Source organism: Lathamus discolor, chromosome 4, assembly GCF_037157495.1.
Source record: "Lathamus discolor isolate bLatDis1 chromosome 4, bLatDis1.hap1, whole genome shotgun sequence".
Lineage (NCBI taxonomy): Eukaryota > Metazoa > Chordata > Aves > Psittaciformes > Psittacidae > Lathamus > Lathamus discolor.
In genome coordinates this window covers 111,386,383-111,402,686 of record NC_088887.1, presented here as the reverse complement: position 1 = coordinate 111,402,686, position 16,304 = coordinate 111,386,383, and the positions used below count along the sequence as shown (strand labels likewise).

At 42.2% G+C, this 16,304-nt stretch overlaps 1 protein-coding gene across 2 annotated transcripts in view; it reads left to right on the top strand.

The window, feature by feature from the left end:
* The first annotated feature begins 6,467 nt into the window (after nucleotides 1-6,467).
* Nucleotides 6,468-16,304, top strand: part of CUL5 (cullin 5) — a 32,964-nt gene continuing 23,127 nt past the window's right edge. For both annotated transcript variants that reach the window (XR_010612468.1, XM_065678651.1), the window contains exons 1-3: nucleotides 6,468-6,830; nucleotides 13,420-13,529; nucleotides 15,859-15,958. Coding sequence is in view for 1 of the 2 variants with exons in the window: in XM_065678651.1 (XP_065534723.1) it covers nucleotides 6,807-6,830; nucleotides 13,420-13,529; nucleotides 15,859-15,958 (234 nt within the window). In the remaining variant the exon portion in view is untranslated. The remainder of the gene's footprint in view (nucleotides 6,831-13,419; nucleotides 13,530-15,858; nucleotides 15,959-16,304) is intronic.

The window sequence follows — 16,304 nt, the reverse complement described above, 5'->3', positions numbered from 1 at the left end:
TTCATTAGTGGGAGTGTAGCATATGTGTGAAGAAAACTAAGTTGGTTCTGCAAACGCAAAAAGCTTTTGCTAAGCAGCACTTCTAACATGGAAGAGCCAGCTCTGAAGACACACGACTCCACAGAGCAATCGTTTTTCTTCATGGAGTTGCTGCTCCCATAAGCAACCAGTAGAACAGCAAACACAGCTAAAATGCATCCAGGAAAAGAGCTTCATAGCACAAATCCCCCAAAATATAATATACACTCTGTGGGCTTTTTGCCCCTGGGGAAACAGGGAACAGTTGTTTGGCAGCAAACACCACCACAGCACTTGCATGACATCTCTTCCCACGACTGCCCTTCACCCACAGAGTCCAGCAGGAATGGAGAGCAGCAGGCTCTTTATGTAAGGGTAGGTAAATCTTCTTTTAAACTCAAACTGAGGAATCTAAAATCCCAGTCCCAATCTGCTAGAATGGATTTGATATTTCATTCACTCATTTCGCTGAGAAAATCATGTTTTAGGCTAGGCCTGAGCTACGCAAGGATGGACAGTCAGTGTGTAACCTGCTGAGAGACTACTCCATGGGAGCAATGGTGTATACCAGCTGACATCAACTTTCAGCAGCCTCACAGGCAGCTCAAACTAAGAATAATCCTGACTCTCTTCACAGGCTGCTAAAGGCCTACTTGCAGCTAAAGAGCTTCTACAGAAACGTAAAAGTAACAAAAAGAAATTCTATGTATTATGAATAAAATCAATGCTTACGTAAACAAGATGAAGTTTCAGCTATAGTTTAATTGCTGTGATGCCTCATTGCTGTGGCTTCAAATCCGCCTGTGTGCAAACTGATTTTTCCTGTTCCATGAAAATTGTGGAGAGACAAACTGAACCTCCAGTAACAATAAACTCAGTCACCAGGGAAATGAATGAAAAAGATAAGGACAGAAAGGAAGACACAGATGATTTCTTCCATCCTTGTACAGCCCCAGGGGAGCCATGGGACTAACCATTGCCAGAGGCCTTAAGACCCTACAGAAATTTCCATCATTGTTATGGGACCTGTGGAATGAAGGAAAGCACCAAGGCCCTGGAGTCAGCACAGCGTCTCAGGCTACTGACTCCCCAACTTCAGCAGCTTCCCAGGGGTTGGTTGATTCAGTGAGACAGCTGCAGAAGATGAAGGTTGCTGTACCTGAAGTTTTGCTGGCACTACATCTACACTGCAGGCTTCTTCCCCTTTCACCTTTTCCCCTGTGTGGCAGGAAGGGACTGACAGAAGTCATATTTGGCACCAAGGTCTGATAGTGAGCAAGGCGGTAGTTTAAAATGTTAGTGGTAGTTGCTAAGTATAAAGGCACTAAAACTGAAAGGAGGAATTCTGGAAAATATTTCAGTCTTAATCTTAGTAATAAAAACCTTGCAGGGCTGGCACTGCTCTGCAGCACTTTGGAGAATTGTGTGTTTTGGTTTTCAAAGCTGATCAGGCAGTCGAGCTATTTAGTCATAACTTATATTAATTGGCTATTTTTAAATAATTACTGATTATTATTCAGGGAGAAAGCCTCCTCTGTGCAGATCATTTTTCTCATTTCCCTGGCATACAGCCACTGTATGCATTAAAGGAGCAAGCTATGTCAGGACATAAGTTTAGAATTCTCAGTTCCGGTCAGTCAGACCATTGACATCCACAGTAACACTGTTAATTTTACTGGGATTTTCCTCTGCCCAGTTCTCTGTGGAAAAGAGTGTCTGACTCTCGGAGAAACTTTTAAAACAAACAAGAGACAAGACTTACTGAACACTGGAAAAGAGCCTGCACATGTGAACAAGTGTCAGAAAAGCAGAACACTCATTTTTCATGTTGTAGCCTCTTTCGCTCTACCATGCTTCACAGACCAGCTATAGCTTCCTGAGTACACAGAGTGAATGGAACAGTAAATTTCTAGCTGTCAAAAAAAGGCTAGAACAGGAAAAATTAGATCAGATGTAATTTGCCGCAGCAGTTCTCTGCAGCTCTGTGCCTGGGCATGGAACAATGGACACATTTTACCTAATGCATGCCATGTGCTTCTCCGTGTCCTGGGAGGAATTTGGCCTCAGCAAAAACTCTCCTGCAGGTTCTGCCTGCAAACAGTCACCCTGCACCACCCCTAAGTGGAACTCAGGGCAAAAAGTGCAAAGTTTTCCAGCTAGGAAACTGTGAGGGAATAGCACTGTTGTCTAAAAATACATCAGAGAAGAATAAACACTGGGGAGAGAGAAGTTCTTTAAGCCAAAGGACAATGTTGGCATAAGAACAAAGAGGTCATCCTTAGATGCACAGGATAGGCGGATCTGGTGATACTAAGATACCAAAACCTTAAACTTTAAGTGAAGTTACTTTAAGTAATTTTCACTCCCACACAGAGGCAATGTCTCCAGAATGTGATTGTGACTTGAAGTGAGGGTGACATGAAGCCCAGATAGTAAACACCAGAAATTCAAATGTTTGCTTTCTTGTTGAAACAGAAACAAACACAGAAGTTTTGTGTGAAAAAGTTTGGTCACTGAGAGTGCTTCTTTCTTTAGCTACAGGTAGATGTCTGTGTGTCCTCACTCTTTTAAATGGGTTGTCTTTGGAGAGTCATGGCACAGTTTGTGCATGTGGTCATCATGACTGCCCAGGGCAGTAAATAAAAGAGACTTTAGTGTTGGTAACCCTACTGAGTATACCTAGTTGACGCAGTCTGAAACTGACTAATGAACCATCACATGATTTTTCCATCAGGGACAAAGTGAAGATTAGAAGAAACTAAACACATCTTATCTGCACCACGTGTTTCAAGGCATTAAGAAGAGAACATAGCAGCACATATTTCTGTCTGAGGCAACTCATTCAAACCAACAGATTTGTGCCCTGAATCAGTTCACTCCAAGACAACCAGGATATTATGCATGGTATTAATTTCACTGATCATCCAACTCTGAATGAGCTGTCGCTCGCAAATCACTTTGAACCCATGGACAGCTCTGGGATTAAATGTATACTCTGCCTTTTACAATCCATGCAAAGGATATAAAAATGTGGGCCAATGTAGTACCATGTAATATATGTAATATACTGTATATAATATATATATCTTCATTACCATCAGAATTTGGTAATAATCCATTTGCAATAGAATCAAAGCAAATAAAACAAGATTATGTAACACTGTGTACTGTCAAAGGACCCTGAAGCCGTGCTAAAATATCACAAAACCTTGAGGCTCATGGATGTCTTCCCAGAAAATGAATGCACAGATCTTCAGCAAATATTAGAGTCATGCAAAGCCATGTAAAAGGAAATGCACATTACTTTTAATGTCAGTAAAAAGTACTACTGTTTCCTTGTCTCACTGCTTCTCAGGTGCTCAAGTACCTTATTCCTTGACTAGCACTACTCACAGCTGCTGCACAAGAGCATATTTGGGCAGGATGTAAGAACTCATGTACTTGGTACTTCCATTGCTGACACTTCCAGGCCAACTGCATAAATGTTACAGCAGCGCTACTGGGTGCTTAAGGATACTTAGAACAGACAAGACCATGGAAGGTGCTCAGGTACTGCTGCGTCCTGTGTACCCTTACATTTGGTAGGTTTGTGTGGAAAGTGCAAGTATAGATAAATCCATCATTTCTAAACAGCACTTTAAACAGAGCCCAACTTCATTGAGTTTATATGCTGACTAAGCAAAATTTGCGATTATAATATTCTGATAATGTGTGTTGTGCTTTTGTACTCTCAGCTTTGCATAAAAGGGAACTGAGATGAAGTTCTCTACAGTTAGTTTGCTTTCTGGCTGAATGATGTCTAAATTGTTTCTCAAAAGAAGTTTAAAAAAAATCACTGAATTGCAGCATTAACAGCAAGCATATATCAAAAAATGAATTGATGCAAAAGAAATTGAAAAGAACAAAAGGTCTCAAATAATTTGAAATAATCACATTTTAAAAGGGTTTAGGGAAAGAAGGATAAATCAGTTCATAGTGTAGTGGCTCCCAGAAATGACTGCCTCCATATCTATATCTATATCTGCCTCTCATATCTCTTAGTCTATCAAATGCTCACTTGTTTCTCAGTTTCTGTAGTACTTACATCCTGTAACATAACAGGCAGGCTGTGGAGTGGCTAGTGCACAAATACACAATGCACATGTTTTACTAACCCTGCTGGAGGCCTTGTAGCTTCAGCACTGTTGTCGAATATATACACAATGGACAGTACCTAATGCAATTAGATCTGTACTGTATAATTATATGGTATACATACAACCGTATAACTGCATGCATATTTGCAATTAATAGAAGCATAGAATCATAGAATGGTTTGGGTTGGAGAGAACTTTATGATCCTCTAGTTCCAACCCCCCTGTCATGGACAGGGACACCTCACACTAAACCACGTCACCTAAGGCTCTGTCCAACCTGGCCTTGGACACTGCCAGGGATGGACCACTTACCACTTCTTTGGGCAGCCTGTTCCAGTGCCTCGCCACCCTTACAGTAAAGAACTCCTTCCTTATATCTAACCTGAACTTCCCCTGTTTAAGTTTTAACCCATTACACTCTGTCCTATCACTACAGTCCCTAGTGAAGAGTTCCTCCCCAGCACCCCTACAGATGCCCTTCAGATACTGGAAGGCTGCTATGAGGTCTCCACGCAGCCTTCTCTTCTCCAGGCTGAACAGCCCCAACTTCCTCAGCCTGTCTTCATACAGGAGGTGCTCCAGTCCCCTGATCATCCTCGTGGCCCTCCTCTGGACTTGTTCCAGCAGTTCCATGTCCTTTTTATGTTGAGGACACCAGAACTGCACACAATACTCCAGGTGAGGTCTCACGAGAGCAGAGTAGAGGGGCAGGATCACCTCCTCCGACCTGCTGGTCATGCTGGGTTTTCTTTTTTACTATATACTTAAACATAGTATAGAGCACATAACATATAATAACAGTAAAGAAAAAAATTATGAACTAATCAAAGCATTCATAAGCTGGAAATTTTGTCAAAACAGGAAATTATTCAGTACCTCCTTTTTACTGCTCAATTAAAAGGTTTTAATATGGCTAACCTAATTAATTAATACGGCTGCAGACCATATTTAGTCAGCATTATCCAAACGTCCATAGTGTACAGATTACTTGATTGTTTTATTACAGTTTTTCTAACACCTCAGGGTCCCTATCCCCTATAACATGAATTGATTTTCAGGTCATGTCCCTCACCCACTACCCAGAAGAGACATGGGAGCACTGTCATCCCCAGCGGCACGCAGCTGGGCTGTCCACCCAGGTGATATGCAGCAGGGCAGGCTACATGGATGGCATCACCTTGCAGGTTTCCCAACCTGTAAGAAAAAGCTCCTTGAAATGCTTTCCAAGACACATTTTAGATGGAGGCTAAACATTTTAATAGAAAAGTAAAATTCTTTTTTTCCCTATGTAAAACCTGAAAGTTTCCAAATCCCTCCTAAAAAGTATCTAAACCCAAACTTTTCTTACTAAATCAAAAACTTGTGAGAACTGGCGGGAAGAGTGATGTCTTAGCTGGAGATCTGGGTGTAGGGAAGTGACTCGGTGTCACAAAACACAGATCTGTGCCAGTGAGTGTTCGGTGCTTTCTGCTGGAAGCACTCCCAACAGCCAGGCAGATGGGGTCGGTGTGGCATCACCCGCAGCCTCGCAGCACTGGCGTCGGTGAGCTGGGGTGGGGGCCCATGCTTGCCAGCCTCTGGCAGCAAAGGGATTTATTTCTCTGTGTACAAACCACATTATTCGGCCACACTGAATTTCACAGAATCATAGAATGGTTTGGGTTGGAAGAGACCTTAAACCTCATCCAGATCCAACCCCTGCCACGGGCAGGGACACCTTCCACTAGACCAGGTTGCTCCAAGCCCCGTCCAACCTGGCCGTGAACACTGCCAGGGATGGGGCAGCCACAGCTTCTCTGGGCACGCTGTGCCAGTGCCTCAGCACCCTCACAGGAACGAATTTCTTCCCTGTATCTAACCTAACTCTCCCCTCTTTCCGTTTAAAGCCATTCCCCTGTCCTGTCACCGCGCCCCTGTAAAACCTGGGCCTCACGCCTCCCAGCTTCCCGCGTGCTGGCCGGCAGGAGGCACAGGGGTCGGTGCGGCCGCCTCTGAGGCACGGGGGTCGGTGGGGGCCGTCTCTGAGGCACGGGGGTCGGTGGGGGCCGCCTCTGAGGCACGGGGGTCGGTGGGGGCTGTCTCTGCGGGGCTCACACCGCCCCGCTCGGCCGCCTCCCGCTGCCTCCCGGGCGCTGCCCGGCGCCCCGCGCCGCCGCGGGGGCTCCGCAGCAGGGCGCGGCCCCGCGGGGCCCTGAGGGCAAAGGCCCCTTGCGGCCGGCCGAGCTCGGCAGAGCAGGGCGGGCGGTGAGGGCGGCGGGCCGCCAGGGGGCGCTGTAGGCAGAGCCCTCCGCGCGAGCGGCCGCTCTCGGCGGCGGGGCCGGCTGCGCGGCGCCGCATCATGTGGGCCGGCCCCTTCCATGGAGCCGCGGCTGGTGCCGAGCGCCTCCTGCGCGGACTCCGCCATGAGGCTCTGAGGGGCGGCTGCGTGCGGAGCGACGAGCCAGGCGTGCTGCCGAGCGTCCTGAGCCTGGCGCCGGCCTCCTTCCCGGGCAGGGGAGCCCAACGCTGCGGCCGCTGCTACTGCCACCGCCGCGGGTCTGGCCGGGCAGGCGGGCGGCCCGGGGCCATGTAAAGCGGCAGCGGCCGGGGGCAGCCGAGCCGAGCTCGGGGAGAGGAGCCGCCGCTGGCCGGGGAGGCCCCGCAGGGGGGATCATGGCGACGTCTAATCTCTTAAAGGTGAGAGCGGGGCCTGGCCGATCCCTGCCTGAGGAGGGAGGCGGTGGGGGCCGGGCTGCCAGGGCTGCCCCACCGCCGGATGGGCCCGGCGTGTGGCTGAGGCGGCCGGGCTGGGCAGACCATAGGACGGGGGCAGGCCGCCGGCGCCGCTCCCCGAAGTTACCGCTCTCGGGAGCGGGGGCCGCGGCCCTCCCTCAGGTGAACAGCCTCGGCGCCGCGCTCAGTGCGGGACCGCCGGCCTCGGCCCGGTCCGGCCCGGCCGGTGGCCTCTTGGCTGCCGGCACCCCGCACCCCACCCCGTGCTCTCCTCCCAAACATGCGCCGTTGGGAAACAGCGTTGCGTCGTGCAGTTGGGCAGGGTACGGAGTCGTCCCTTTGTTTATTTAAAAGACCTGGGTGTACGGAAAATGAGTTTTAAGTTTAACAAAGAGTTGAAAAATGCCTTCGCCGCTGGCAGGTGGTGGTGTTTGGAGTGCCGCCGTGTTCTAGCGGTTATGTTAACTACAGTTTTTCTGAAAAGGAGAACTCCTGGAGGCCTTTCGCTTAAGCAGCTTTGCTCTTATAGTCAGACGTGTTGAAGCACTTTACCCGCTCTCGGTGCCACATCAGTCACCCCCAGTAGGTTTGAACAGGAGTTTTTAGCAGGCCAGTCCAGCACTGGAGCTCAGGACTGCCTGTCCTGGTATTTGTGGCATGTGTGTGGAGAAGACTGTATGTGGCCTTTGAGGCCATGCCGGCATATGGAAGACAGGCCTACTCTAAACAACTGTTAACTAGTGGCTGCAGAAAGTGTTTCTAGAACATCAGGTTAAGGTGAAGAGCCTTGGGAAGGCTGTCTGCTTCCCTTTATCAGTTAACAATTTAAAATATGTGTGAACATAGACCTATACATGTGTTCAGCACTGTGTATTATAGTTAAATGTGTTTCCAAAGGATTGCTGCTTACATTTTAGCAATCTGACCTATATTGAATGTACAGCTTTGGCCTGAAACTGCTGGTTGTGTTACTGGGAGATGCTCAGTGTGAAGAAATGAGAAATAGATGATAATCTTCTTTTTTCCTGGTGTCCAAAAAAAAAAGGGTTTAGTATTAGTAATGTATTAAAAGTCTTTACCGAAATTGAAATGTAATTTAAATGAATTTCTTTATATTTTTATGTCTAAGTAGTTCGATTTTTTAGCAGATAAGACTTACATGAAAAAATAAAATTGAAGAATCCAAGAACACTGATGAAAAGAATAATTTCCCATAAGAAGAAATGTGCTTTTTGTAGAAGAGCATGGTTTTTGAGCAGGGAACAGATGGTTTATCTACTTGTTAATGATTTAGTCCATCTCTTTGCTATATGTTTAAGGATCTGTGGAGACACCAATGCGTGCTTTGACCAGACAGACACATGTAGTTGTATAGCCCATAGAAGACAGAAGGAACAGGCCTGTAAGATATGTCAGCATTCCACTGCAGCTGTTTTGAAAGAATAATAAGTGTACACTGAGTGAAAATACAGTCAAGTCCTTGATTCTGTGAGGTTACTCTTGCTGAACTCTTGCCTTTGTGTTGACTAGTCATGTTTTTGCAACTGGCCTTTGAATCATGAGTATTTTATGTTGACAGCAATATATATATATGCACAGTGTGTTTTGGGAAAAATGACACAGGGATACCTATTCTAAAACAGGGCTTCCTGGTCACTTGGGAGTGTTTTTAAGCACTATAACTTACTAATTAGTGAGTTTTCTAATGACAGTGATGTATGAACCCTGCATTACAAGAGGAAAGATTTTACAGTGATTTGACTTCATTTATAATGACATAATAAAGCAATGTGTTCAGAACTAGATGAAGTCTTTTGTTCCCTAATTCTGCTCATCAGAGTGCTCTCAGAGAAGCTGTTGATTCCAGGTTGGTGTTGATTGGCAGTGCTTCATGTGTTCTGCTTTAATGTTTAGGGAAAAAAAGCAATGTCTCAGTGCAGTAAAAATCCCTGGCTGAGAAAGGAGAGGTGTTAAAATCTGTAAGGTTTTTTTTTTTCATATAATTTCCAAATGAGCCTGAATAATCAAATCTAAGTTTGGTTTAGACAAGTCTTGGTTTTGCTAGGATAAACAGGAACTTAGAGTTTTCTCTGTTTTTTACCTATCCTTGTTTGGCTTCCTGCATAGTTGAGAAAATGAAGTGTAGTACTCTTCTTATTCCAGTAATGGGTACTAGCTGGAGCCAAACCTGACTGATGTTGCTAAGGGCATTGTTTGAACTCCACTAGTGCATAACTTTCCTAATTGTAAATATTTTTTTTAGTGAGAAGCGTATTCTCAGAGAACCTTCTTTTAAATGCAAAATTAAAATGACCTATCACATGCTGAATCCTGGTGAGATGCAACAAGTTGTAATGTGGCGAAAATGTTGAAGTAGTTAGTAAGAGCTAGCTATGACATGGTAAGCTAGCATGATCCCTACTGTGCAGAACTGCTCTCCCACACTGAGGTCATGGCTTTCCTGTAGATGAGCCATTATGAGATGAGTCCCCCAGAGTTTCTTCTCTCAACATACCTTTGACTCAGGCACTTTTAAAGTGGGGTACTTCATTCTGGGAGGTGTTTTGGACTAGTAACCTGTTGCCTTTGCAGTGACAAGATATTCTAAACCAATTCACTCATGTGACATGAAGATACATGAGTGTTTCTGCAGTTTGTGGAACAGAGCACCTCAGCTTACTGCAGCACAAAGAAAAGCCATAGTTGTATCCATGCTGGCTGATCTTTGCACATCTGTAGAGCTTTCCTGGAGCTGCCAGCAAATGGAAGAGAGTCCATCCTTGCAAGATGACTTGCAGCTTGAGTCTGGCATTAGGAGAGAAGCAGCAAAGGAAGCAGCAGATTTTCTGTAGGTTTAAGTGAAATGGGAACCATTATTTACCTTTGCATTGGTTTAAAGTGGGTTTGGTGCGGTTTTTTTAATCTCGTATCTGTGTCACTGACAGCTGAAAACAGATCTGAAGTTTTGGAATTCTTCAACTTAAAGTAAGTATTCCAGATCTGTGTTTTAACATTGTCTGCTTCTTCCTGGCTCTTTCCAGTTAGGATATCCACTAGAGGTTGCACACTGGTTAGTTAAATAGCAGAGCTTTTTCTCTGGCTGCTTTTCTGCTTTGTGTAGTAGCCTCAGTGCTATCATTACACTGACTTTTAAAGGTGCTGGTAGCAGAGATTAATCAGACAGTGAATTTTCATGCTTATTTCATTCTAGGACCTCATACTTCCTATTTCATCCCTCTGGGAATTAACCTTAATATAAATCTAACATCTGTAAATGGTGAAGTAGTAACGGTGAAGATGTTATTCATATATAGATAAGATGTATAACAAGAATGTTGGGTTTCTTACAGTACTGTTTAGAGCATCTGATGGAGATCAGGGCTGAATTTGTATGTGGCCTGAAAGTGTACTGTGTTCTAGAGTATATACTAAAGAGACCTGAATGTCCAAATAGACATTAGAAGGTTCAGAGGGACAGGGGCTTAGAGGCCTGATCATACTGCCTTGCTTTGTTACATTCCACGTTTATTTAGGCTCTTGTACCATATTCCATGCCTACTGTGCTGCTTTAAGCTTAGTTAAACTTAACCTTTAAGTTAAGGTGAGGAATTTTGTGTTGTGCCATAATACCCAAATCAGAAAAACTGGTTAGTGGAACAATTCCACTTGCATCATTGTACTAATTCTGTGTAATACCCACCAATGGGTTTTTTACCTGCTATCCTAAAATACCATGTTTAGGTGCTTCTGTATAGAAGTGAAGAAAAAGGGAAAAGTAAGTTTGAAGAGTAAAGTTGTATATAGTTCAATAAAGTGCTTGACGTAGTATGTATTTCAAGTGAAGTTTAGTGTTAAAAATGGAGCTTTAAATCTCTGTGATCAAACTTAGTGAACTGACTTCGGAAACATAAAATATTTAAGTGGAATTATTTTGCAAAGGATTACATTTGAAACTCCTACAGTAGTCACTTAGCCAGGGTATGGCTATCAATCATCATCCTTGTTTTCAGAGAAGATTGGGTAAGTGGAGTAATTTTATTTTGTTAAGGTGTGAATTCCTTCTCTTGGGAGCTGTGGTTTGAGGCAACAAGCTAAGAAAAACAAGTTACCCAGGAAATACAGCTCAGAAGTTGCATGGGTTTGTAGGAACCCATGAGTTCCTGGTGTTGTCTGTCCCACTGGTGTATGTGTGACCTTGGTCACAAGTAAGAGTTACACTGTTCGACTTCCTCTGCCATTAAAAAATTTTGTTTTCTGATGCACTACTAGGGGTAGAATTAATGAATGTGAGTGGCACACAGTAGGTGGTACTATGCACTCTTCCTTTTGTAATTTCAGCACAAGAATGGGAGATCAGGGAAGCTTGAATCTATCTAGAAGATGCTGAATCCTTTTTTGCCTATAAGTAATAGTTTGAGTGGGATTTTTAATTCATTAATTTCCTCTTCTGTGTAATATAGAGGGAAGTGGAGAAAAAAAAATTACTCCAATGTAAAGAAAACAGCGTTCTAAACTTCTCTAATGGCATTTTATGCAAAGCTTTATTTGGGGAATTCTTTTTAAGTAGGTACATGCTCCTTACAAGTGCACATAGAGTTTTTACAACTGAAATGGAGTTTTATGTGTGCTTCTTAGAATGAAGTAGGTACTGTTTGCAACCCCCATCCTAATGTCCGTTCCACCCTTCATGTTTTACTAGTCTTATTCGCAAAGAGAATTTAGTTTTCATCTTCGTCTCTTTTCAGCAAAGTAATGGATTGCACTTCTCCAGAATTGCAGAACAGGCTTTTTACCTCTTTGAGAAAACTTATGGGATCTACTCTGGAGTTTCACTCCAAAGGAAAACTTTGGAGAAAATTGGGTTTACTTATTTTATAATGTCTTTTCTACAACTTCTAACTGTACAGTAGCTGGTCTTTCAGGTTCGTTATCCTGCAAAAGGGGACTGGGAACAGAAGCATCTACAAGTAGAAACTAACCATTTTCACAGGACTAGGAAGGATGAGAGCAACTCCTCAAAGTTTAGGGAATAATTGTAAAGCTGGCTCTTTGGGGAGGAAGCATGTAGTTGAGCATTTTCAAAGATGATGCATTCAAATTATTTTTTTGCAGTGGACGGGAACAGGCAAAACTGTCTCTCTGATTGGAAAACAATTTATTTTCCTTTTTTTTTTAATGTTGAAAGAATTATAAGATTCATCAAACTGGGTGCTTCTGTGAAACCCATGTTCAGTACCTACTACAATGGTGTGATAATGCTGTGAGGCCTCCAGGTGATGTTGCTATAAAAATTGTTACTGTGATGCCTGTTGCATCTTTTTAACTGGAAGATGAGACATCTTTGCACTTCAGAGTAGCAGGGGATACAGTTTCCAAACTGCGCTTATTCTGAATACTACATGACATATTTAATTGTAAATTTCCATGTAGAAATTAATCAGGAGATGGTTGAGAGAACGTGTGGTGCTTCTTGTGCTTGTTTATCTGAAGAGGTGTTAGTGGCAGAACAGCGCACTTGTCAGAATTTCAAGTAGTTAGACTGTATTATTTAGTGCATGTGAAGTGAATTGTGTCAAATGTAGTAGTACTAGCCAAGACAATGATCTGTGCAGAAGTAAACAGTGCATTGGAAGATAACGTTGTAGATAACCAGTAGTATTTCTGCCACAGAGCTCTCAGTCAACTGTCTATTTTTTAATTGCAGGTTTTTCTTTTAAAAATGTAGAGCTGCAAGCAAATAGTGATTTTTAGAGCTGTTGGTTTGAGGTTTTTTTCTTTAAAGAAAGCCTGTCTAGTACAGTGATTTTTTTTATTTTTTTTTTTTTTTAATTTTTTAATAATCAGAATTATATTGGAGCATTTAATTTCTGTAGTTTTGCCTTAATTTTTATCATAAGATTGAAAAAATCTACCTTGGATTAGATTTTTCAGAATGGTGGAAACCATTTTCATCTGCATCAGCCATAGTCTTCACCATCAAACTCCCTACGGCCAGTTAACCCACAGGAAGGGAGTCTGTAATACAACAGCTCCTACATCACTCTGCTTCCTTCCTCCCTCTTTGCTGCTGATGCCAAATGCACAGTGGAGAAGAAAGGTACATGGCAGCATCCACAGGTGCTGTTCCTGATTCCTGGTTGCCATTTTGGCAATGGTAATTTATTCACGACGGATTTCCAACTCTGCCTCGTGACTTTCATTGCATGTATCCTGGCTGGAGCAGTGAAGCTGCCTATCGTTTATGTTGTCCATTTATAACTCCATTAACAGGTGAAGAACACTTGCTAGAACTTGTTGCATTGTAGCTAGTGCAGTGAATAAAGCAAAAAGTTGGCAGTCTGGCTTCTCTAAGAAACAAGTAATAGCTCTGTCTCGTTTTAAAGTAATAAACACCATGAGAAGTGCTGTTCAGCTGTGGTGGTGTAGCTCAAAGGCTGGCTTATGGGAAACACCTCGAAGATATTTTTAAATTTACCATAGGAAGTGCAATCCTTAGAGATAACTTTAAGAAAATGTTTTATTAACAGTATTTTTTTGTTGTTGTTCTTTTCAGAACAAAGGTTCGCTTCAGTTTGAAGACAAATGGGATTTCATGCGCCCTATCGTTCTGAAACTTCTTCGTCAGGAGTCTGTCACAAAACAGCAGTGGTTTGATCTGTTTTCGTAAGTGATTTTTTTACTATCTTTCATCTTTCTGCATAACAGGAATACAGTTATGGTACTACTTCTGATACAGCAGTTAGGCATTGTATGGGCTATGTGGGAACACACAGAGCAAAACCATGAGTTTAAGTTTTGTTAAGTGGTAAGTGTGCCTGCATCACTGTAAATGTGCAAAAGTAGAGTTTTCTTGAGATTCAGATCCTTGCAAACAGGTTGGAGAAAGAACAGCAGAGCTCTTGACTTAAGCTGATCATAGTAAACAAGTTTTGAACCTACCCACAGACCTTTTGTTAGTTTTAGGGAGAAAATGTTGTTTACTGCTTCAGCAGTAAGTTCATTTAAAGGCAGTTTGCCGAATGTCACATTATTCTGGCTTGAATAGCTTTCTTCTAAAATAAGAATGCTACTGAAGTAGCAGGGCAATGCAGTTTAACTGGTATAATTTGAATAGCCTTATACTCTAAGAGTAATACATATAATATTTTTCAGACAGTGTTTGCATTATTGTACTTTGTAAAACCCCTCTCATTTTGCTTCTTCCAAAAAGCAAGAAGTTCTTCCTGATTTTTTTCTTAATCTTGTAACCTTTGCCAACATAATGTGGAAATTAACAACATATATTGAAAGAATATCTGAAATAATCTTTGTCTCAACACATAGCTATTTTCCCTCAGATATGCTTGTAGCTTAAATCTGCAGCCTCTCCTTCTGCTTTTTAAAATCTGTCACAAAAGTGTTTTTTATTCAAACACAGTCTGCTGCAGTCAGTCTCTTTATTGCTCTTTTTGATGAGGATAGTGCAGTGATTCTTTTTACACCCATCCTACTACACCTGTCACGCTTCTATGCCAACCAAAAGGAAAAATAATTTATCATGTAATGAGTTTTAATATCTGATGATGTGTCAGCTATAGTGGTTGCCAGGTACATGGTATATTTCAGGTATAAATTCAGTCCTGAGCCATTAGTTTCATTTTTAATAACAACTTCAGTAATTCTGCATTGGTATTCAAATTTTCAGTTTATTTTTCTTGTAGCTGAAGTATTCAGTATAACTGAACTAACTCTGTGGCTGAATTCAGTATCCTGAAGGAAAGGATCCCACTCTTCTAGGTTTTTATTTTTGAACAGTGGTCTTCGTTAAGCTCTTTAATAAAAATTCAAATCAATAGGTGTCTTCTACCTGCCCTTTGAGTGTAATTATCCAGTATTGCTTTTTCCACTCCTGTCAGGAAACAGTGGCATTCTATATACAGTAACACCTTCTCTGCATGTGAACATTGCATAAGCCTCACAATTTAGGTAGACCTCTGTAAATCCTGGGCCAGTACCTTTGATATGTGGTAAAGGAACTTTCTACCTTATAAGTTTTGTCTTTTCAGTGAAACAAAAAAAAGCTGCTTTTAGTTTGAAAAACTGTATTGATTTAATTGGAACAAAGTTATGCCTTTAGATGATGTAGTTGCTTTTCTGCAAAGATGTGGCCTTATTATTGAAAGGAAGAATAAAAACCATAGGAAGGTAATGAGTCAAGAAATGGCTTGCTAGTCCCCATTATATATGATGTGTGGTTAGGAGTGTAGCTTGCTATATTTAGTCTTTAGTATGGAAAGAAAGTAGGAATTAAGTTACTCTTGCTGAGCTGTAAGCTAGGAGAAAGATTATTTGGATGTTGTTAAAACTCATAAATAGAATTTTGCTTTACGCTGCTGTTTGGGAGCTCTTCTGCAGTAGGTTTCCACTCTAATATGCTGTCACTGTCATGAAACGTTTCAGTGATTGCATTAAACTAATTAAGGCATCTTTTAAATTACCTGATGCCCCTGAGCTCAGATTTCTCATGTGTAAGGTCTCTTTCCTTTGTAGCACAAGAATGATGTTGTGCTTGCTTGGATTGTAAAACTGTGAGTGAAGACTGCATTGTAATAAAGAGTATCTTAGAATAATACAGGCTGAGTAGTAATGCTTCTACTGGCAAGTCGTGTCTGTCTGTGTCAAAGAAAAGCTTTAGAAATTGTCATTAATGTAAAAAGGAGCATTGAATGGATACTGAAACCAGAATTGGCTTCTACATCTCTTTTGTGACCATACTATTTCCTAGATAGGTTGCCGCTACTTGGTTCAAAGACTTGCAGTCTTAGCTTCAGTTTCTTCTCCAAACATGTTTTCTAGCACGTCACTGGGAGCTAACTGTGTGGTTTTTAACAATGATAGATTAAGAGTGTATTAATCTCTTAGACATAGTGAAATTATGGCTTTTTAAACCTCATGCTCTACAGCATTAAACTTTGAGTAGCTGTTACTAAAAGATGGATGAATTGTTTTCTAGAGATGTACATGCAGTTTGCTTGTGGGATGATAAAGGTCCAGCAAAAATCCATCAGGCTCTGAAAGAAGACATCCTTGATTTTATTAAACAGGCACAAGCAGTAAGTTCTTAACGTTTCATAACTTCTATTCATTTTGTTAGAAAAATAACCAAATAGTTTTGACTTTCATTGGATCTAAATGCATAGCTTTTTTGTTTGAAATTCCATGATGTCCTGGCGATCTTAATTACCCTGTGATTTTCTATTGACACAAGTAAGACTTAGCCTTGAGCATTTGCCTTGGCTCATTGTTTTCTCACAGTCCTTGAAATTGGGCTGGGCAGCGATTTTTTTTTTTTTTTTTTTTTTTGTGGTGTACTAAAAAACAAAACAAGAAAAGCCCCTAAACCCCAGCATTATTTTTGTTTATCCAACAGTACTTATGGTATCTTCAGCCACTTGAAAA